The sequence below is a fragment of the Bombus pyrosoma genome, linkage group LG18 (assembly GCF_014825855.1).
Source record: "Bombus pyrosoma isolate SC7728 linkage group LG18, ASM1482585v1, whole genome shotgun sequence".
Classification (NCBI taxonomy): domain Eukaryota; kingdom Metazoa; phylum Arthropoda; class Insecta; order Hymenoptera; family Apidae; genus Bombus; species Bombus pyrosoma.
In genome coordinates this window covers 301,266-325,968 of record NC_057787.1, presented here as the reverse complement: position 1 = coordinate 325,968, position 24,703 = coordinate 301,266, and the positions used below count along the sequence as shown (strand labels likewise).

The 24,703-nt window shown below is 45.4% G+C and overlaps 1 protein-coding gene across 7 annotated transcripts in view; it reads right to left on the bottom strand.

Moving 5' to 3' along the window:
* Positions 1-24,703, bottom strand: part of LOC122577264 — a 272,438-nt gene that overhangs the window by 29,594 nt on the left and 218,141 nt on the right. For all 7 annotated transcript variants that reach the window (XR_006320184.1, XM_043748459.1, XM_043748461.1 and 4 more), the window contains 3 exons: positions 20,701-21,018; positions 16,958-17,255; positions 16,380-16,525 (listed from right to left, as the gene is read on the bottom strand). Coding sequence is in view for 6 of the 7 variants with exons in the window: in XM_043748459.1 (XP_043604394.1) it covers positions 16,380-16,525; positions 16,958-17,255; positions 20,701-21,018 (762 nt within the window). In the remaining variant the exon portion in view is untranslated. The remainder of the gene's footprint in view (positions 1-16,379; positions 16,526-16,957; positions 17,256-20,700; positions 21,019-24,703) is intronic.

Below are 24,703 nucleotides of genomic sequence, written 5' to 3'. Positions count from 1 at the left end.
TTATGTATTTTCCAGAAACGTGAAAACACATACACAGAATGTACATAATGCGTAAAAATATATAAAATATCCAAAGTAGGCGTAATATTTAATGGGTGAAACAAATCTCTACTCAAGTTCCATTTCATTAATTGCGTTCATAAAAATAGGAATTTGCATAGATATTGCAATTTTATTAGAGGAAGACAAGATTACATGAAAATTCGTTCTCCGCTGTGCAGAAAATACCGAACTCGTCTGTCGTCACGTAATATCTGGAAAAAGTCGATGCTTCGCCCGTAATAAGTTGAATCGAAGAGAAATCAACGTGTTGAACACACACACCTTAGGATTGTCTGTTCCATACGCACTATTGACGTTTATTAGGTCCAAGGAAGACCGATTTCACCATATAGCTGTTCGAGATTGAAACAGCTCGGAGAACGGCAGGAGGAAGGAACCTGCCACGACAATTGTTTTCCTTTAATTTACTCACAATTCCTCTCTAACACGGAATTGGTCAGCTACGTCGATCACGTTTCGCTTGATTGACCGATCGAAGAGAGACTCCTTGGTTCCTTTATTTTTTCTATTTTCTCGTCGATTCCTTAGACACTGTCTGATTCTTCCTTGACGAAACTATGATTCATCTTTCTTTTCGATGGAAGCGTGGAAGAAGCACGATATTTTCAAATGTCACGTGGATCTGATTCATTAAAGTTTGTAAGCAACCGTGTTAGAGGTTCGAGTCGTGGAAATTTAACAGCGAAGAAATTGCGATACGTTTACATGTCTTTCAAGAGTACTAAACAACATATTACCAATTCCTAAATTAGAAACTTTTTAAATTAAAAGTTTCGATGATTTCAATCATAGAAATCACGCTTCTGCATCAGTCGAGCGGCGTGGGTTTGCGGTGTAAAAAGCAGAGACGAGAAATCGAAAAAAGTGCGAGTTTGTTCAATAGTAGCGACGAGAGTTCGCCTCCGTACGTCACGTCATCTCCGGTTGCCGATCGCTGCGGGCCGCTTGTCCAGCGTTCCATCTCCGTTTCTACTCGAGCGCGTATCGCCATCGACCATGTTTATTAATCGAAACTGGCACGATCGAAAACAGGAAAGATTTGTTCATCCGATAAGACCAACAATTTTTAACCTTTTCCATTTCGTTCCACGCATAAATTGGTTGTTAAAATTCTGGTTATTGTTCTTCTTATCTGACGATCTAAGAGAAAAGAGATCAGTGTTACTGACCAAATAGTTGCGCGTTTTAAAAGTTCTTACGACAGATCGGTTGAAAATGTTGAAAGTTAGACGAGCCTAAATGGTCGAAACATGGATACACGCGAACAACGCGAATCAACGGAATTATTTGTACGTAGAAAATTACGGGCTAAGTATCAAGGGATTATCTCGATAGGGCGACATTATAATGCGCTTAGTATTCGCATAAATCAATTCCATAAATCTCATCGCAGATTAATTCCCGACAAGATCGTCGGTATAAATATTTCGATGATCGCGACATCGCGCTAGACCCGGAGCGTAATCCTAATTATAATAAACTGGTGGAGCACGTATCGACGATTAGTAACAAGTTACGGGCGAACACATTATCTCGGAAAATGAATGTTTTCGGATCGAGACCCGGATGCAACGGCGGCTCGCTAATTAACCGACGTGTACATGCTCTTTATTAGCGCGGGCGGGTGGGCAAGGGGGGGGGGGCGCTGCTGAATTTATTTTAATTTCAACGAAATTAAACGCACTATACCAATAAATGGATACGGTAGAAAATGCTAAAAGATTTCGCGGTGAACGTGAATACGAATCGCCGCGGAGGAAAATCCTAATTGAAATGGAATGTCACGAAATAGAGGAGAATCATTTTTGATGAAACGATGATTTCGGATTGAAATCGTTATCGTCCGTTCGATCGACATTTCATTAATTGTATTCGTTTGCGGACTTCCGCGTGGGAATGGCAACGAGTTAATTGACGATTCGATGTTAATTCGATGTTTTTCGCGTTATCGCGAATGCATGCTTGGACGGGGAATTCTGATAGAAAAGATGCGAAACGTATTCGGTATAATATAGTTTTCAGCGAGCATAATAGGAAATAGAAAAGAAGATATTCCGTGTTAGGGTTTACCTCGTGATCGATCGTGATCGTTATATTAGTGTATTCCATGAACAATTTCGTCGTTTCTTCAGTGAAGCTCCCTCGCGTCTAATCCTTGAACGTTGTACCCCTTCCGCAGGTAAAACGGTTCATTCTGCAGCCATTTGCTGGCAGGTAGTCGGCCCCCGTTCCATGCAATTTGTCCAGCCTATTATTCGACGTCGTACTCGTAGAAGAGAATTCGATCGTGCGGATTAATTCGAACGACTTCGACCTTGGTGGAAGCGAGCGCCCTTCCACTTTAGCGAACTTTCCGCAAGGTCGAAGGTCAGCTCGCCTTCGAAAGTCGCATTCGTTGGCGTTTACGGCGAGTTTCTGGAGTGAGACGGCTCGGCAGATGAAAGGAGGCCGTCGTCGTCGTCGTCGTCGTCGACAACGACGTCGTTGTTACCGTTGAATGAAAGGCTTGCCACGGAAGATAGGAAGCCGGTTGTTCGAAGAGGGTGGAAAAAGGTAGGAGACCGTACACGACGAGAGGACGTAAGTGACAAGTTGAGGGATTGCTGCGCCTACGCGGTTGCATTGTACGCAATCATCCACGATGAACGTCCTCCGTTGCCTCCTGTCTCGCGATTTTCACCGTTTTTGAATCTACCTGCCGCGCCTTGACGTTCCTAAGACATTCGGCAAATGCGCTTCCGCTCCTCGGAGAATCCTGTTGCGTTTCATCCAGCTTACCGACTGCTCGAACGTCGAACTATCGATATTCAAATCATTCTATAAAGCACGCTCAGAATAAGAACGAACGATTCTCGTTATTTCCTCCGTTATCGCGTTAATTTCCTTGCCGGTAGCAGCAATTATTTAATCACCGCTTATCGCATTCCAATAATTCACGAAGCGAGCATTATCGGTACGACCTGGATCATGCCTCTCGACGAGCGAATCGATGTTCCTTCGAGAGCTAGTTTCTGCCGAGCTCGTTCCGAACGCGGCTAATGACTGGCCGTTTTCGAGCCGCGTTTTCGAAAACGGCACAGCTTCGTATTCGATTATGGGAAGCTTGTAACGGTGGAACCCTTCGGGGAATTGCGGTGGCTGACAGCGCAACCAGCCGTCCCTCTTTCTCGTGGATCCCGCTTCCACGGGTAAAACAATGACGAATGCGTTCTCGCCCTGGCGCGGCCACGCGTTCATTCCCGTGCACGTGCACGCGTATCGACACCGACGTGTGCCGGTGGATGTACGCGCCGAGAACATGGATAAGCGCGGAGACACCCGGAAATGCGGGCTAACACGGACCCGGCAACGCTCGAGATCGAGTTGCGGTGTTATCGAGACGGTTTCCCGTCGCTGTTGTACACAGGCTAGTAGTAGTTCCAGTCCTGGCGCGTGTCTAGACAAAACGGCCAGATATACCTATTACGAGAAAGTTCACACACACCAACAGCCTGTCTATTCGTTCATCTTCTCCAGCACCGCGACATCGCACTCTTTGTATTTTTCTCTCTCTCTCTCTCTGTTAGCGCAATTGTATTTTCATCCGGCCCCGAAGATTCGATGAATTTCTACGATAGAATCGTTCGCGTTGCTCCATGCGGTGGTAGCGTTCGCCCGTTTCGTTTCATATCGAAGTATTAAATTGGCTACAAGGATGTGAAAAATTAGAAAATGCCAGGGCGTGGCGGTTCGAAAAATTCGTCACGGATCGGCTTTTACAAGCGCAAAACGTTACGGTCATTCGTTTAACTCGCAAACGAGTTAGAATCACATACGAGCAACTCGTGGTATCCTTTTGCTTCAGTCGATTTTCGGCGTGTGTTCCACGCGATCTGGCCGAACGTTGGCGACAAATCACGCACAGCGAAATATATGTTCGTATACCAATTACTCGTCCTTTCAACCCTAAACCTATGTTAATGGTACCTCGAAATTAATATTAAACGGCCGACTATAACTCGCGCTTTAATCAACGATTAATTTAATCTAATAATTCGCCACACCGATAATTACATCCTCCAATTTCTATATAATTTCTGTATAATCACGCGCGGACATGCTTGGAATAAGTTCCACGAGAAAAATTTGTCGATCGATTCCGTGAAACATTATTATACGATCCATTTATATCGTACAAAGTATAGTAGATTTTCGAGGGATCAAACGAGGAGCACGAAACGCTAATGCACGATTGAAAACATAGGTAAATATTCAACGATATTTACATTGCTGAAAAGTATCGTTTTCGCCGTTGAATCGACAAGGTTAATGGAATGTCGAATACCAACCACACCGATATCCATATCCATATCCATATCGACCTGCTTGTTTCCATGCTGCAAAGTTTTCAAAAGTTTCGGTAAACAAATCACGTGCTCCAAAAGGGAGAAGGTTTAAGTGATACGTCCGCACGAAGAATCGGAAACGCGTTTCCTTGAAACGCGAGTCGCTTATTCTCGTACTGCCCCATCATAACACAGGCGAGGTAACGCTTCGACGGTCCATCGATGGTCGCTTATGGGTTAAAGCAGAGTGCGATCGTTGATACGATGGCCGCGGTAGGGGAATGGCAGCTTCAATAAGAAGGAGAAACGGCGTTTTCGCAAGCCGCGTATTCCAACGGGTTTCCTGCGGTAGAACGAAGGTGGCAGCGACGAGGAGAGAGGGAGAAAAAAGTCGTTCGAAATTCCGCGCCATATGCTCGATGGCCCTTCCAGGCTGCCCCTTCCCTCGAGGAACAGTCACGGCGCCCGAGCCTCGCCGTAGCCACGGAGAAATTCAAATTTACGCACCAACTGCCCCGGGTGTGTTTTTCGAACTTATGAAAAATGAGTCTAGCCGAGGGTCCAGACTACTCTCCAAACCCCTTGTTATACCTCCCACGCTCGGGGGTTTACCTCCTTCGGCTTCCACGCCTTTTTCCTATGCCCTATCGTTTTAATTTCCTCTCTCCCTTTCCGCGAACCCGAGTACTTCGAGAACAAACACGATCGATCGTTAATTGCCTCGAGAACGAATAATCGTGAAATCGACGCGAAGAATTTGATGGATATTACAAAAGAACTCTTTCCTCCGTCTCCTTTCTTATTTGCTTATCGATAGGTTAAAAGGCTACCGCTTGTTTTATCCTTTTAAAGCATATAAAATTCTCGGCGCCGTCATATCGACGATTACTTCGAGGGTTCCCTTTTCAATCAGCTGCCCGCCAGTTCTATAGTTGCGGTATTTTTCCAACTCCAACGCTGTCCGATCGTTCGGTGGAAGCAAACAAAGCTGTTAACCGGTCACCGAGATCCCCAAATCAAGACAGTTGTACGTTTAGCAACAACGTAGAAATACCACGGAACCTCTTCCTCCTCCGCATTACCATATCTTTCGCGTATCTGTTCTCATTTTTCTTCCGTTATTGCGGTCGGTCCTTTAACTCGGTTCATTTTTCACTTATCCGGCGTGTTGCTCGCTACGTTGCCCACTCTGATACGAGATCCTGCTTGAATCCGGCCAATTCCGGCCTCCACCGCGTAGCCTTCCCTACGAAATTTCGCGAAAGTGCCTTTCTCCGAATGAAATTTCCACATAAAGCGGTCCGTCGACGGTTGACTCGACGGCCAACAACCGCGCGTCGCCTCATTTTCTTTACGGCCCTATTGTACAGTCGCGCAAGGCAAAAATGAAAATGATTTTCAATCTCGGCGGGATGAAAATGAAAAATAAGAGGGCGACGCCGCGATGCATCGCGATGGACAGGCTTCTCTCCCATTTACAACGCTGACATGCCGAGATAATCGAAGTTTCCAACGTCAGGGAAATCAAGATGGCCGACCAAGACGAGCAGCAGGCCCCTCGGCACACGTTTTCGCGAGCATTTTTTGTCAGCTGCTACGACCGCGCTACGATGAATTATGGTGCATAACCTCGAGAGACACGGAACCACAATGCATATAACCTATATTTCAAGTTCTTACCGCGAAACGTGCGCCGCTACAATTCACGGCGTAGCAACTCGATCCAGTCTGACCAGAACTAACGTTCTGTGTACGAACAAACGTTATCAATATTACGCCACACTCGGTTCTAGTTTGACTGATCCTTCCTACGTCTCCAACGTATTTTTAATACTCTGTTTCTCTATGAATACAATCCTATCAATTCTCATTTCAATTTCCCAATGATATCTTTCTAGCTTTATATCCTTGGTTTTCGCAGTGACATCTGCCTAGGAATGATTTTTGGCAGCTAACGTTTATGCAATTTGATATTTTCACGAACAAACCTTACCAAAGAATTCTAGCCACTTTCTGTTACTTTGACGAAATTCTAACCACGACCAGATAAAAGACATTTCCAGAGATTATCCGCGCCTTCTATTTCGCTTTCTTTGCTTCCCCCTGTGCTCCGTAACACGGAGAAAGGAAAGGTCAAGAGTCCTTGCCCTCGGAGAGTACGTCCAGGACAGATACTAGTACCGGTTCCGTTCGTTTACGATCGTTACGAGTGTTGACGAGGTCCATCGTACAACCAGGAACAAACTCTTGGAATCGTGGAACCGCGTGTAAGTTTTGAATACGTCCGCGCGCCTCCAGCTTGCCTTTATTGCTCATCCCATGCATTTTTCATATATATATATATATATTATACGCCTTGGCATTTATCTCTAACATGGAAGTTTCCAAGGGACAAACGATTTAATTGTATTTTATCAAAGTTCGTCTCTCGTAAGGCGATGACACTGATAATATTAAGTTTCCAGGTAAATCTGACCATCTCCGATCCATCTACGATTTCGATAATATGATTTAAAGAATGCAGGAGGGTAAAAAAGGAAGTTACGCTTGTAACTCGACTTGTCGATTCGTGAATTTGCGATTCGATGTGGCTTCTTAACGATCGAAAATCATAGTGCTTACGTGATGTTGAGCTAGTTGCGCTATTTCTACGTAGGAGCAATTCCATTCGCGTTATAGCCGTCCAGCTAATAGAAACGTAATATTCTTGGCAAACAGCATTAAGGCAACGAAAGAAATCGTAGCCGTAAGTACCACGGCTTTATCGATGTATCGTAAACGCGAAAACACACGCGACGGATTAAAATTGCTAGATGCGTTGGTGCGCGAACACGCGAAGCATTTACGCGGGTCGCATATACGGGAGTACAAACCTGCGGCTATCTGTGTCGCGTAATTGTCAGCGTAACATCGTTCCGCGAAGCAATTCGATTCCTTTTTCATTATTCAAATTTCGAGCCGAGTGTTGGATCGCGGATCGACCAGTGAAATGTACGCATCGTCGCGCGTTAACACCGATGATCGCGACAATTTTTTACTTTTTTCGATTCATCCCTCCTACCGACCAAAGCGAACTACCAATCGTTTCATTCCGTGGGAATGCGATTCGATTTTTTCAAGCTCTTCGATGGCCGTTCGCGGCAAAGAACATCGACGATTTCAAAAATATATATATCTACTATCTTAAAATCGTTTATCGCGAAAGCGAACGAAGACAAACAACTATAACGTTTATCGCATCGATTTTCGATCGATCAAATCATCTTCCATCGATAAATTTGATTAGAAAACGCGAATGATATCAGACGTTTCTCTTTCACGTTCCGATAAAAATCTCTAAACCGCTGTTTACATTCCGGTAGCAGATTTTTTCCAGGGAAAATATACGACGGGGTGATAAAAATCGATTCGATAACGTCACCCGGTGCATGGGCTGCGCATGAACTCACGTAGAACCGGTACGTGCTTCCGTTGTCTCGATTAAATTGACGGAGGTTGGGTTATACGATTTAGTAGCGGCGTACTATTGATTATTACAGCATTACAAAAATGGGAACGGGTGTGTGCGCGCCGCCTGGATAGACCCGTCGCTTTTTATAAACTGTCGTAGCTGATGGCCGGAAAACAAACGAGGAAAAAGCCAGGGCGAGAGGAGAAACGAGAGCGAATCGAATTAATGCCGAAAGCTGCCGCTTTAAACAGCGAGCCACGCGGTTTTCCCAACCTTGCTTTAATAACGAGAGAATCGTAAATTTTCGAAACCGGTGTCGACTCACCCTCTCGAGTCCCTTACCGCCTCCGTGGTCCGTGTCGCAGCGTATTAAAGCCGACCAAGAAATTCAACGCGACTTTTTATTCCCGGGCGCGAGAACCAGTCTCTCGCGGTGAAAAAGGGTCGGCCGTTTTCGGCTGATTATTTCACCGATAATTGCCGAACGATTGCCTCCGCGTCGTGCATTTAAGTCTCTGCCAGTTAGTGCGCGTAGCAAGATATCCCACAGGATGCTAAATATTTCGTGAAAGACGAATGATTCCGTGAGATATACCTGCCCGTTTAAATTTCCAGCAGATTTTCCCGTTTCTTGTTCGTAAAAGTTTTTCGTCTTCGTCGAGTAGACTAATAAAAGAATGCGAGAAAACCCGAATAGAAAAGTGAAAACGATATCGAGGACAGTCCCAAAAGACGATCAAACCGAAAAAATTCATCGGAACGGAAAGAGCAAATGGGGAAAAACGAAAAGCTCGAGAGAAAGGGATTCCAATTGGTCGATCGCTCGTCCATCGATAGCGCCAGTTACTACGTACGATGTTCATTTTTTTCTTTTTTTTTTTTCTTCTTTTTTTCGTCAAACAATTCCTTTAATCGTCGGCTCGGTCAAATTCCTTTCGTTAAAGACACCAAACGGATGTAAACAAGGAAAAAGTACGGTTTCGTTGAAGAGAATAACGTTAAGCTTGAAATATTCTTGGCACGTGTACGTATCAACGAGTTTTATCCACGAGTTTTCTGCTCGGCCAGTTTTAGTCTGCAGGCGTTTAGCTTTTTCGGTCTATACAATTTTCCCAGATATATCCGGTTAGAAATTAATATGGAACACCCTGTATACAGGGACACGTCACATAGATTTCGCGTGTAGTTACAACACGTTCCAACACGGGTATCTAGACACGCGGCCATGTTTCTGCCAGCGCACGGAAGCAGTCAGCGTGTCGATGATTTAAAAATATAATATATTCAACGGTTGACCGCCGTTGCGCCGCTTAACTAGCCAGCCGTGTTCAACTTTCAAACACTCTTTTTCTCTCTATCGTTACCCACCCTGTACTCCCTTTCCTCTGTCCCTCGTATCTCTGTGTTTTTTTCTTTTTCGGTTTGTTTTCCACGGTCCTATCGCCTCCGCCGATATCTCCATAATTGACGTTTAACTGCATTTTAACCAGGACGTGTTTACACCGTGACAAAAGGAATTTTCCCGCTTGATCCACTTGTCCCGATATTACCTCCAAGTGGTAGAATGGTTACTTATGCCGTTTTGTTTCAAGCACGGAGAAACATAACCGTCGAGATTTATTACGATCATCGAACGGATAAAGTAGCTGAAAGGCGCCTGGCGTATTAGCCAGTTCGACGTCGACTTGTAAATTTCAAAGAGTCACGCCGACGTGGAAAGGGCGGCCAAGTTTTCGCCTGAAAAATGGCAGCCATTCCCCGAGCCGATCTGCAAACACGCGAAATTTCGATCGCGTTTCGTGCCGCTGCTCGTCGAAAGAGCGAGACCGAGTCCCCGATGAAGAGATATCGTCGACGGTTAACACCGTGCCGCCGCTAACTTTCGACGGCTATTACGGTTTTTCGTGAAAATGAGATTGTAAATAGTACGCTAGCGATCAAAAGGTTACAGGTCCACACCGTCAACTCTTCGATTTCTAAACAACGAATTAATAACGGCAATGTGGTGTTCGAGCTGGCTGACCGATCGTAATTTCAAACGTTATGGTAATTTCATGATTTACACGAGCGAAATAAGAACTCGAGTACTATCACGGTGACCTATATTTCCATCGATTCTGTACGTGTCGCTCTCCAACAATTTCCAACCGCTATTCTACTCGATTTATATACAAATTTCTACGTTCGTGTATTATCGATCAAACGTTTAACGGTAAATTCGAAATCGCTAGAATTTCAATCGTACTCGAATGTCCGAGAACGTAATCCGAATGCGGAACACCTTTGAACCGGCCGCGGATAATGACGTCAGGGACAAGCGATTTATAATGGCACCGCGGTGCGTATCGTCGGGACACGCGTACGCCCGTCACGGCGATTTTTTACATCACCGTGTGGTACCATAAATCAATTAAACAAAAAACCGCGGAGCCTGCGAGTGACAAATTCAGCTGCGACTCGGTCGAACCACCTGCAGCGAATTTGATTTGCGCGTCGACCGCTGCTGCCCTTTCCTCCTCGTTACAGTCCGGCTTTGTTGTTGACCGACGCCCTTTTTTATGCGGATATTTCCACGAATTCGTGACAGTCGGCCGTGCATTTTTATACGTTTCACGGGGAACACGAACATTGAGACAAATGTAAACCTGTAAATCAGCGTTTCTAAAGTTTACATATACGTACAATTAGATATATTATTAATCAGGATCGGTTGTCGATAAAGTAAATTTATATCTCGCGTTTCAATCAAATTAGAGCACAATGTTCAAGAACGAACGTTTCAATCCATTCGTGATTTAATCTATAGATAACAGTATCTATCGAAATAGTAGCTATCGCAATAGTGTATCTGTGTAAATACACCTGCCGTGACACGATTGATAAATACCTTTAATAATTATCTCTTTCTTTCATTCCACGTTCGAAGGCAACTCGAAATCGGCTTTGTACGCGCGCGCAGGCATTTCGATAATTAAATAATGTCCAACTTGAGAAATAAACCTCAACTTTCCTAACATCAATTTGTTTAATTTTCTTGGTGTCTGGAATCGGCTGTATAAATTCCAGGATACCTCGTAGTATCTCCGAAGAAAGCGAAAACAACGTTACACTCGGTGAAATCTTAATTGCTTGGGGATTCGAGCTCGTTAGACACTGCGACCTCGAGATATTCTCCCATTCCTTTTGCCGTTCTTCTACCTGCAGTTATGTAATACACGCGCCAACATTTTAAATAATCATTCAATTCCATCGTTGTTCGACGTGTTAGCTGCTCGAGAGAAGAAAAGAAAAAAAAGGAAAAGAAAGAAAGAAAAGAGAAAAAAATGATAAAAAGAGGGGGAGATGTATAAAACTGGAAAGGAGTAAACATACACTCTTCGTCTGGATTAAGTTGGCCGGCATGTTTGAGAAACAGCGTACGCAATGCGTTAATGGCCGCATCGTTCACGTTCCACATCGAATATATTTATCGTTACTCGCGGCCCTTCTACCTTTTCAAATTGTTTCGCTTTATTCTTCATTAAGGGGCATTTTTTTATTGGAGTACCGGCACGAAGCGAAATGGGCTCGCTCTCGAAGAACATTACGCTTCCCAAGGGATTCATTTCTCTCCGGTTCTATTCCACTCACTCACGATCAATTCCAGACTTTGCTTCTTACCCTCGTGTAACTTCGAATTGGCCGGATTCGTGCTCGTTATATCCGATGTCGTGAGTGCACTTACACCATCGCCGCCGCTTACAATCGTTTCACTCATCCAGTTGATGATTTTGCTTTCGGACCTCTTACAACTTCGAGCCATCCCGCAGGAATTCTCTGCCGCCTCTTATTACGCTTAGTGGATCCCTATCAATCTAACTTCAAAATGGAATTTCGTGATTGCCCCGCGTCTCTGCACCAGCCATTAAGACCCCTTGTCTCGCCGGGCGAAACAAAATCGACCCGCAAATTGCCCTAATTATTTACGTGTCGAAGCTGTTTCGCGCGCCAAGAATAAACAACTCTGTTACGGCGGATAAGTGGAAAGGTGGGTGAATTTCTATTTCAATCGAGTTATCCACGAGAACACGGACCATAGTCGGGACACTTTGTTCCAAGTTAAAATGCAAATCGCTCTATTTACCAATTCCAGCAACTTGTTTTCATCAAATTGCTTTTCGCTGTTCTTTCCGACTTACATCGCGAACAAATCGCATTTCCACATTCTAGCTTCGAAACATTCATAAATCGAACATTTCCGGCTTCCATATAAATACACCATTTAATCTACCAAATAAAATTCCTCTACAGACACCGTTGAACCATATTTTTCTGCTCACTCGTCCCTCTACATCCTCCGTTTATCCTCGTAGAAACTTTCGATCGTAGAAAATCTCGGCGCCATAATCCGCGCTATTTCGTCTCGCGTGATCAACCTGATGAACAGCACATAAAACTATAAGCCAGTGAGTACACGATAAAGACGATTATTGCGCCAAATCGTCCTCCTCGTACATTTACCGTTATTCGTAATGACAAATTCGCGACTAATCTCAAACTCCTGCCCACACACGAGAAACGAAACGCGTAAGTTCGTCGTTGAGCCGCCCGAATCCACGGAACCTTCTTCTTCCGAAGGTGTAATTCATCGCCGTCGACGGAATACCAGTGTCGTTGGCCGCGTTTCTGCGCGGCTGCTCGTAAAACTTTGGACGAGGAGGGAAACGAGCCGAAGAAAGAGAGAAAGAAGAGAGGTGGAACAGCAGGCGATGGAAGAAGAAAGCGAAAGGAAGCTTGCGAGCTACGAAAAAAGATGGATGGCTGGTGGATGGTCCACTTTATTGCACCGGCGGATATTGTATAGCTTATGGCTACAGCAGGAGGAACGGGAACAGTTCTGGGAAAGCATTTTCCCTGTGAAACGAATGATCTATCGCGCGCTACGCGTACCCACGGACGCGGTTACGGCCAACGAATTTTTGGTCGGTCCGGAGTCTCTGGACAGAAACTCCAGCGAATTACTTGGCGAAACTTCTCGATCCTTCGTACGAGTTGAAACTTTGATTCCGCTTGATCGATTCGAACCCGGTCGCAAACTTTCTCTTCAATTTTCGGACGATTATAATTTTATCGTCTGACAGAGCCGTAAAACTTTGACTGCGAACCGTGGGTTTTTGAATTTCCACCGGTTTCGACGAATTCGTCTTACCTTACCGTCAAGTTACATCGGAGGGAGCAGTTCCCAATGCGCGTTTCCAAGCTAAGTAACGCTGTTCGTGATGCAATCGTGGGACTTTGCGATTAATTAGCTTTAGTAACACGGATCTCATTAGAAAAAAAAAAAAAAAAAAAAGGAAGAAAAAAGAGAGAAAAGAAAAGAATTGGAAGCGTGTTTTCAGAATCGAAGCTGGCCAGACGTTAGAGGAAGGCGAGGAGATCGAATAGGGAGGTAGAGCGACCGAATACTGGATCAAACCGAATCCAATAACTCCCACGGGATTACAAACCCAACCCTCGGGAACCGAGCATTCCCCGAAGATGTGTAAGTTGCGGCGAAGAGGAGACTACGAAGGAAAAGAGGGGCGAAATGCGCTGGAGGACGAAGAAGGTGTTGGGATAAGGGAAGCTAGTTCGGAAAGGTGGATCGTCGCAGGGCTAGGATATTTCGTTGTGACCAACCAGACGTATATCGCAGCTTGCATTCGTATCAGCTGCACTTGTAGATGGGAAGCTAGCTACGCGAATGAACCGGCTACGTGGGATATTTTCTTTGAAAATTTTCAAAGAATATTTCACAGGACAGGAGATGCGAATCTGAAACGTTTTCGAAACGAAAAGTTTTCGTCAGGATATCGGACGAGGGAAAATAGAAAGTGACGCAAAAGTGTACCGGCGAGAATAGTTAAGACGCATCGTACGTAGGAAAAAGAATTCTCCTGTTCTTTATGGTCGCCGGGATTTTCGGATAGCTCGCACAAAATATCTTCGCGTCGTTTATTCGTTACGGTAATTTATTAACGGCCAATCTATGAATTTTAAAGAGGGAACTTTCTAAATTCGAACATCGTTCGTGGAACACGTTGCGCGACGCACTCTTACGGATCAACGAAGATCCTGACACGTTTTTACAATGCAAAAAGATCGACAGATAAAGCGCTTTTGACGCGAGAATCAAAAGGGCGAAACCGCAACGGTTCGATTAAAAAAGAATAACCCCCGGCCTGTGGTCACGATACACCTCGAACTGGCAACAAATGCAGAAACAAAAAACAAATGAAGAAAGAGGTGATCGGCAAACAGAGCCACCAAACCAAACCACACGAACCATCGTCGAAACGATGAAACAAAATATTTGTGCGGTTTCAACGATTTTCGTGACGCGCTTCACCAGCTCCCTACAAAATTGAATTTCTCCAGGAAGATTCGTTTACCACCCGTTGCATAACATAGCCATACACGCGTGCACTGACTGCTATACACCGGCCTGTTACCGTATGTGTTGAAGTACGCGCTCACACTCGCCTACATTCCGATCGGTCGAAGGAACTAGAGGTAGCCGTTCCGACCAAACGATAGGTATATAACTTAGAAGTCGTTCATGGGATTTTGACAAATCGCCGAGGCTACCGCTGCCCTATTTCTCCTTCCGTTTTTCTCCTTTTCGTTCGATCAACCGAGCTCTTAACTTTCAGCAATGTCCTCGAACAAGGATCGAACGAAAACCACATTTTTTTTCGCAATGTTGTTAAAACGTTAACGGAACTTCAGAACTGTTGAAGGTCACTGCTTTTAAGAAAACTCTACATCTGGTCTTTTTAGCTTTCTAAAGCATTGGAGCCATCGACAGCGCATAGACAAAAGACTGCGACGAAGGCAGGCCATAAACAGTCGAAAGGCGACGTTGGCTTCAGGGTTTTTCAGTTATAGAGTGACACTGCTAGCGTGCGGTTCTGGACCAGCTCATATTATTATTTCAATTTTTTTGTACTTTTTTCACTTCCGTATTTCAAATATATTTTTCTACCTTGTAATTTATCCACGCGTCTCTCTCATTATACATCTAATAACCTCAACAAGAACAATCGTAGCATTTTAAAAAATAGTATAAATATAAAAAATTGCAAAATTGTCGAGTCTGACAACAAATACAAGATGGTACTATAATCGTTACGTGATATCACGAATCACTATACGCGTATGTATAGAACAATAATCGTGCAGCTTCGAGTAGATCGCGTTGGAGAGTTTCGTAAATATTTGTCTTTGTTTAAAATATTGTTTTTTCTACGCATAGGAAAGTAAATAAGAATTTCGTAATAATCGTGCTGTTTGAGTAGAAAACAAGCTGCACAGGCTCTTTTTCAGAAAGCTTCTCAGATTCGGTTGCGAGTTATCCAAACGTTGTTCGAAAGGTATCGAGTTAATTCCATCGCTACATGGCTCCTTCTGCCAATAAAACGTAGAAACATTCTCGATCTAAATCGATCGAAAATTACAAAAGGTATCGGTCAAGCCTCACACCACCGGCCTGCTTTTCCAACCGGGGCAACAATGTTGCCGCACTAAATCCTCTAGCCGCGCACTACCAGAAACTTTTCCACGTAGCTCGAGTTCTCCGGGGTTTATCGGCATTGGAGGCAGTTTCCGGCAGCCAACATTCTTTTTTTCTTGCTTGATATTTCTCTCTTTTCGGACTCTGCCCCTCTTCTACGGAGCTAATAAAATTCAAGGGTCACGCAAATCGAGCGTAACCGGGCAACCTACTCTTTCGAGAGCGATCCAACTTTTGCCTCTCGCTAGAGACCGATATTGCCGTCACGGCACCGCAGCAAAACGACCTAACGACGACTCAGGCCGAGAGAAACTGTATCCGACGATCGCCTTTTACGTTTCACAATTACGAATCGTAATTACGCCGTTTAAAACAATAAGGAGTGACTAAAGTCGCCACTAATGGCTTTATCGCACGAACAAAATGAACAGAAACGAAGAAGATCATATACATACATTGCCGTGTTATTCGAATGAAACTGCGATAAAGATTGATCTTAAGGCAACGATTAAAACGATACGTGCAAACGTAAGGAGCAGGTATCGAATAAAATCACGAGATTGGTCAGCGACGTTCCATTTTGATCGATTGTACTCATCGAAGCACAAACAGATCATATAACTGGACCTTAGACGACCTTTCCCATTTTCTACGATTTTTCGTTCTCGTATAACTGAAGTTCGCATTCGGATAACTGGATACAATCACCAAGATTTCGTTCCAGTAAATGTAGTTTAGACAAATAGGGCTGCCGCCGTAATTGTTTCGAGCAATGTGCTTTCTCACAATCTGTAAGATATATAACCTCCCACTTCCATGTATTGCCGATAACGAATCTGTTATCTTCGTAAAAGGTCATTGACATAATTCGAATCGCTTACGAGGCATAGATCGATCACAAACGACGATAGCGCTCTCGAAGCAGAAAAGAACAGATGTGGTCAGACCCGAATTCGAAACGAATCGACGGGATGAAAGAACAACATCGAGACAACGCTATTGTACTTACTGACTAAGGTGAGGAAGGGTATGTTGTGCTGTTGAAAATGGGGCGTGCTGCAAGCTTCTTCCGGCCTTGAAACGGCGCTTCCGGTTTGCACTTCTATCACGTGACCGTCCCTTCGGTAGAACGTCATGCACATGAAACCGCTCCGACTGAAAACAGGAAGAATACCGAATAAAAACCGCACATTCCTTTGCCCTGTAAAAGACTGGTAAAACGTTTCGCCACGCGAACAATAACAGGACTGTTTACTCTGACAATGGTACCGCGATTGTAGCGCGCGTCCGGCACAACCCGTTTCTCAAAACACTGTATTCTTTTTTCCTTTTATCGGCAGAGTTCTTTGCTCTTTTTTTCTTTTTCTCTCCGTTCCTGCATTCGGAGACTCGAACTTTTTCCCTTTTTATCGTTCGCGTCCTTGGCTTTCTTTTTTTTTTTTCTTCTTCTTCCTTTACAGAAAGATGAAAATTTTTCCTATTTTTTTTTCTTTTTCTTTTTTAACCGCTCGTGACATACAAACGACAAAACAAACATGCAAGAGCAGACAAACTTTATACTAGCGACCGAAAGCGGACTATACTCACCAACCGACGGTGAAATGCGCGACCAACATAGTCATCGTCATCGCTTGAGCAGCGCTAGACTGTTTGATGCTGTTGCATAAGATCTTTACGTCCTGATCTTCTTGACCTGGAACGTACTGTCCGTCTAGGGGACCGTTTTCGAATCTCGAGGAACTGCTATTCGATCTGGTTACGTGCAGGGAAGCGTTCCGAGGATGGAACGTGTAAGATCTGGTCAGGTCGAGGGTGTGCCAGGTCAGTCCGCCGCTAGAGTGGCCGGTTAACCAATTGGGAAATCGGCACTGGCCGGGTGGCGAGACTGAAAGCGTACGGAAACCAATTTATTTAATGCTGATTGGACTGTTGCCACGAGTCACCCGCCCCGCTCTTTGAACTTCGCCGCCGGCGTTAAGCGGAGCAGCTCCTTTCGTTTTAAAACGTATTCAGAATACGGACTTTGCGATATCTGATTGTTCGTTCGTTTGCCTCTCGTTTTTATCCGCGTCGCTTAAACGGTTCGTTTCCGCCGACTCGATGGAATATTTGAGAGCGGCACGGGCCAACACCAGACTTTGAGCGTAATCGACTCGACCCTGGAATCGTTGCTTTAATTCTATTCGATCGTAGTCGATGGTCGCGCGCCGTCCAGAGACGAACTCCAATAGCCGTAAGAACGGAATTATCGCGATAATATTCAACCGGCAAGACGCATCCCGTACTCTATGGACGAACGCTTGCGTAGTTTGATCCAGACATTTGCATTCTCGCATCGATCGACGAGAATCGTCGACCATTTCAATGAGATCGAGAATTAAGCGAGCGGGAATAAGAAGAGATCGACGAAGAAGAACGAGAGAGATCTCCGAAAATTTCGCAGTCAGCCCGCACTGGCTCATAAAGTCCTCGACGTTACGATACGACAGCCGGTAAAACGTCGACGCAGGTATTCGATAGCGAAACAGAATCGTTCGAGTATCTCGCCAGTCCACTAGAGCTACCCCTTCCCCACTCTCTCTCTCTCTAGAAACTTCCCAACGTGTTCCACTTCTGGCTCGGGGGTGTAAAATCCGGACGTGAGAAGCAGCCACTTCGACGGTGTTGGGTAGAGGGGAAAAGGTTGACGCAGGAAAATGGATAACAAAGAGGGAGCGAGCACGAGCATCGAGAAAAAGGAACGAGAGGAACGCGGTCTATAGGCTGGTAGACAGATGAAAAAGGAGCAAAAGCAGAACGGAAGAGAGCCAGGGATGAAGCGAGATAGGAGGAGACAAAGAGGGGGCATCGCGAAACGCGGAGAAAGGGATGCCAGAATGGGACACGAAGAAGGGGAAAAGAGAGAATAACCGGGCTGTAACGACGGAAGGGTAAAAGGCACGATATAAAAAGTATAGGGGAAAAAGGATGGGAAAATGCGACGAAGATGGGGATATACGAAGAAAGAGATGGGGCAAGTTCAAAGGAGAAATGCCGAAGGAATAGTATGATAAGGAAAGAAGCGTGGGGTAAGGTTCACGAATGGAGGATTGACAGAGTGTACGTTCGGCCAGTTTTATGGCACGTAAAAGCATTGTTGCACAGCCTGGAAAAGAATGGAAATAATTCAGCGGCTCCCTCGATAAGTCCACGACGCGGACGAGCGAGATACAAATTCCGTGATCGTAAAAATCGAATGGCATTTCCCTTGTTTTACTTGCTGTCGTCCTTTATCTTTTCGTGGTATCAAGCCGCGCGCCGCCTTTTTCCTCCTCGGTTCTCTTTCACTCGCCGTGAGTCCGTCTCTCTCTTCGATTTCGCACGTACCTTTTTCACCCTAGCATCCCCCGTCCCCGTGCACCCTTTCCGTTATTTTTCCCGTTCCCCGTCGTGTATTGCCAATCTGCATTTTAACGACACCGATAAAAATCTGACGGAAAGTTGAATTTGTAACTCCCTCGTATCGGGCCGACTGCAAACGGTTCAGCCCAGAACGTTGAAAGAGATCCGCCGATGTCGCGATTGATTTCTAATATTTACGTTCCGAGCTACGTGGAAGTTCCAGCTCGTCAATAATGAAGCGGAGTGACGCGACGAGCTCGCAACTAACTTCACTCCCTTCCAACTTTTAACGAAATCAGTAATTATAGTTTGTAAAATCTGAGAAATCTCGTCGTTAATCGGCAAACGTTGAAAGTTTCCACGTACAACCGGGTGGGCTGTTGCGCCTCTTCCGAATTTCCTCTAATTTCATTAGGTTAGAACAATATGAAATCAGAGAAGGGATATGGTTGTCTCGCGTGACAGCACACCGATCAGGTGATTTTATTTGTCCAGTCGATGCTGTCCAAATATTATCGAACGTAGCTTACCACCGGAAATTTCGGAGCACGTCCGTTCGATTAACGAGCAGGTTCGCCGACGTAATTGCCTATTCGGGAAGGGCCTCGTGGCATGGAACACGGTTCGGAGGCTCTTCTCCTCCATGTTTCAAGACAACTCTCCCTGTCTCGGACTTGGTCTTCTACGGCCTCGGCTAAGTTCCCTTTCGCTGGTTAAACCGCACGTTTCGAGCAGTTATGAAAACGCAGCCGAGTAATTTTCCCGGGGTATTGACTCTGCGGAAGAGTCCAGGCTAATTGAACAAACTTTCGAGCCGGCCTGTGGGTGTAGTTAGAGCTACTCAACGACGGATAGAGAAAGAGGAAGAGAGAGAGAGAGAGAGAGAGAGAGAGGGAGAAATAGGGAGAGAAGCAGGTCGAAAAGGAAAAGGAATAGGGTTGAGGGAGAGTAGGAAGAGAGAGAGAACAGCCGCGAGGGAAACCAAGCAGAAAGAAGAAAGAGAGGAAAAGATTTAATGTTAATCCATTTCCCGGACTGTTTCTTGGCGTCGCTCCCTTCCTATTTCTCCGGTGCCGTTTCCACAAGAAGAATTGAGATATTAACGACACGGCTGCTTACAAGCAGCGAACCGACGCTGTGTGTGATGCGAGGCGAACCCCTTGCCTTGACCGTTTGCCGGCATCTACCTTCGCCGTTTCTTCAACCGACAGTTTTATTCGCGTGTCGGCGACTCTCGCTCGACTAAAAACGATTCGGGAAAGAAAGTGGCGCGCCCACGCCGCGACGAGGCTGCGGGGCGCCGCTTAAAGCGAAAGACTCTACAAATCTACTCAAGTGAAATCCGTTAACGAAGTTTGCCGTGAAACTGTACGCAGTAAGATACGGGCTGGCAAACTCTTGAAGAAGAAAGTGCATGCCGAAGAAAAAAGAGAGAAAAAAGAGAGAAAAAGGAGGAAATGTTCGGTGGCGCGCGCTCGCGCAAGGGCCGAGGAAAAGAGAACACCGTACCGAGGAAGTGGAGTAGCGTGTAAATATTCCTTCTTGGCGCTATGGATCCGCCATTTTGACACGACCCGTTAATGACACTGCGAGAGAGCTAAATTTTTCAGACCGTGATTCCTCCGACGATACAGGTTCTTCTCCTTCTTTTCTCCCGAGCTTTCTCGCGTGTTTCGTAACCCGACCTTATTCCCGCCATACTCGTTTGCCTTCACGTCAAGTTTAACCTAATCGTTGAACTCTGAATACAACTTGGGAGAATACGCTTCTTCGTGTAATTCTTTTACGGAAGTAAACACCATCTGTAACGAACGCTTCTTCTTCTCCAAATACTCGGGGACGAATTACCTAAAGAAATCTATTTTATCGTGCAGGTAAATTTATTCGAGACAATTTATTCGAAGGGAAGATCTCTCTTGAGAATCAATCGTATTCAGAAAGCCACGTACCTTTCATGAGCGTCATGGTTCGAGATCCTTCCATAGGGCTGAACAGGCCGTTGCAAGTGGCGTCACCGCTCTGTGCCACCCGGTAGATCTCGGCCGCACCCTCGGGCACCGGTCCACTCTGTAAACCGACATCGTGATCCATGGCTCCTATGCCCATGGCAGCTCTGTGTAGATTACTCTGCACTGTCTGGCCGGCCTTCTCGTAGACGAAGCATCGGTATCGATCTTCGTTACTGGACGCGTGTCCGTGATGTAAACGGCCCACCAGGTAACGGCTGCTACCCTCCTTCCAGGTGGCCAGGCATTCCAGTTCCTCCACTGAAACGGCCAAAATAACCGATTTCATCGTAAATATGGGACGATCGGTCGCGTGTCATCTGTCGTTTCGCACTCTGCGATTTTCCTCCTTGTATGATGCGTTTCGCGTTCGCGCGTATTGAAAATTTCGTTCGATACTCGTTTTTTTTTTTTTATTTAAAAATAAAATCTCAGTTCGGGATGGTTTACTCGAGGAACGATAGTCCGTGGAACAGCTCCTCACCCAGGATATCGATGAAATTGGAGATTCGCGAAGGATCGTATGTTGGACCGGCAAAGGTATATCATCGTGTCTTTTATCCCTGACACGAATCACGAGAATGAATTTCGATTCGGCAAGGCGAGTGCCTAACGAGTTACGCGTCTGTTTTCATAAAATTTTGCCGGCTGATGGAGAACCGACGAATATTTTCCCATGTTCGACACATTTTCCCGGGACCCGCTGTAATTTATAGGATATTCCACGATAAAAGTTACGTTTGAACGAGCAATACACGCTCGTGTAGCACTCTCGTACTACTTGTACACCAACTAACTATTGGCCGAACGTATCGTTCAATTTGTAGAGAATTAATACTAACGTTAAGTGAGTTTTAATCCCACAGAAGCCCAATAACAAGGTACGTAATTCCATTGTCCAGTGATTTGATTAAACCAACAAAAGCCATCTCGAAACCAATCGTATGCAAATCGAATTCTTCGAAACACGCCATAAATTCATTGTAATAAACTTTTGCGCTTTTCAATGTAAAACCTATAGCTTTATTTCTCTCCCAATAAATATAACTTTTAGCCCGAAGCTTATTCCTATGAATCCTTTGATTTCTAAATCCTATAATGTTTGTTTCCGAGTGCCGTTGTTAGCATCGTAATCTGCGACGTGCTATACACTCTTATCTAATATCTGTAGAGAAAGCTTCGCTCCAAGTACATTTTATCGAGTGGACTGTTCCTTCACTTTGGTTTAAAATCAGCCCCACGTTACTCAGGACAGTCCACCGGCACCGTTCTCATTCGGCGGCAGCGTTGCAAAGCTCGAGTCTAATCCGAGAAAAACGATCCGCCGTTCATCACGACGAGCAGCGAGTAATTTTCGCCAGAGGGTTCGTGCTGACGAGCTGCGGAGGCTGCTAGACGCGGAAAGGCGGCAGGATTCGCGCGAGATCTCCGCATCTATCGGCGGGGATCAAATTCGACGCGGGAACTCGTGGAAACGAGACTGAGCCGTATGCGCCGGAATCTGGACCGGCTGACGAGCAAAAGAGCGAGGACCGCCACCGGGGGAACGAGCTTTTTCGTTCGAATCCTCGCAAATTGCTCGCGGCGTCCTCGCCCCGAAGGATCAGGGATCAGAAAAGGAAGCCGGCTGCGGAGGAGGAACGAAGAGAAATAAGGCAAGAAGAAAAAGTACGGAGGAAGAGCAAAAGAGGAGCGTAGCGAAAGAGGAATGGTCGGGGATGGGGATAAAGGGCCGGGAACCGAGGGGTTGCACCGGCGGGCAGGAGGGGACAGGAGAAAGAAACGTCAGGAAAAAGTGGTAGCCGACTCTTCCTCCGCGAGATGTGATTTAGATACGCGTCTATGAGATCTTGGCTGGCTGCTTCTCTCTGGAAAACCTCGTCGCATAGACGTTGGTTAAGGAGAGAGGGGAAGAAGGTGCCAGTCGAGCAGATGCGCCGATAAAATCGTGTTCTTTAGCCGTGACCTCTCGAAAGTCGCGTTTTCGCCACACCGAACCGATAATTGTTGGTTTCTTCGTGTCGACGATCCTTCTTTGCTAACCTTGCTCGCCTTCTACGCCTCTCGAACAGCCAGCTGCACACCTTACCCTCTTCTGCGCGGAAATCTCGGCCTCCGATGTACATCCTGCCTGTTTTTATTCGTCGCATCGGTCATTGGACCTTGAGTTTTTCTCTTTTTTCACATATTTGTCCTTTTTTCCGTCGATTGCGGTTAGGTTGCGACATGTTATCGGTAGAAATGCAAATGCTGGCAATCGAGCTTCCCTTTACCGTGGTTTCTACGTGTTTATGATTCATTATTCCGTTTATTACCGTTTAGGATTCGGTTCGATGGTATTCTACTTCGATGCTATAAAAAAAAAAAAAAAAAAGCACCGGCTGCGCTAGAATGGATTTAAGATATGTAGGAAAATAAAACAGCAAGTGGCGTGATCGTAGGGAGAATAGAATTAAACCGTGATAAAGGTTAATCCGCGTCAGGGTGTAAAAGCGAAATCGCACGCGGGAGTCGTAGGTAGATTCACTGTGTGACTTTCTACAATTCATTTGAACTAAGCTCTCGCCTCTTTGATTAATGTTTTTCACGCTTCGTTTCGACGTTTTTATGCGACTTTTCACTTGATATACTGTATTCACCGGATGATATATTGTTTCATCTGTATCGCGGTAATCACTAGGAACGTTGTTTTGATTTTATACGCTTTCTCATGTTCTTCCGTTTATCGAATCGTAAATCTAAAATGGTAATTCATCAGGAGCAACTATCTCACGTGTGTGCGTGTGTGCGCGCGTGTACGTTGAAAGAGAGGATCGCTTAAACGCTTTTGGCGCGACGTAATACGGAAAAACGTATAATGTTCTTCGACTCTGCTAAGTACTGTCCGAAACTACGTTGCACGGGGTATAAAGCTACATTTTTTAGTGTACTCGAGCGATACGGTGCTCTATGGAAAAACAGTTTCGCTGCACTTTGCACCGTCATATGCAAACGCGAGAATCATAGCATAGTAAAAAGAAAAAAATTCCGCTCGTTCTACAAGGCAAGGTTTAAAGCCGCTACGTTTTTCTGCGTCACCTTATGTACCATATGCACCTTATTTATTTAGCTCGCTGATTTGACGCGACGTATCTACCCGGGGCTCGCGCAGTTTCGCAAATAAAACGAGGGAAATTGCGACCGTTAGAAAATTTCTTGTCGCGACAGAGGCAAATCGATCGGCTTTAAATAAATTCCGCGGTTTCATTCACCACGGACCATCAGGCTGGATTTCTCACTCGCTTTGGGACGAACGTGACTTAATTAAGTTTGAATTATGCTGAATTCGCATCGGCTAACACTCCACAAAGGGATTAAGCGGCATCGACGCACAGTTTACTTCTCTCCTTTCCCGGATGCGCGTTCAATTTAATATCGGGCCAGGGTTATAGCCAGCGAGGCATTTGGCTCTCCCCAGCAAATCATCGCGCTCAAAGCCGGGATATTACGCGAACAATTTCGTGAAATTACATTACGCACCATTTAAGTGCACGTGAACGGGTTCCTATTCGGCCGGTTCGGTTATCCAGTCGATCTTATTAATTACCACAACAATCGATCGCCTTTGAGGTCACTAGGACTTGTTATACGCACGTCATAGTTTTCACGTAATTTGGTAAAAACGATACTTTTCGTTGTTTACGCGATTACGGTACATCCGATATGCGTACGGGCATCGAACGTGTCAATACAAAGATCACGCGAGCGAGATGGACCTAAAAGAGCAACGCCGCGCTCGCTTGTTCTACGTTGTTTACTGTGTTTTTTTATATGTTTGCCTGTGTGTTTCGCATCAGGGGTTAATTCGATTTAACAGCGATACGCCGTGGCGCAGCGTTTTCTGCTAAAATGTCCATCAAAATAAAAACAATTTCGGTCGGTTGTAACCGACGAGACGAATCTTCCT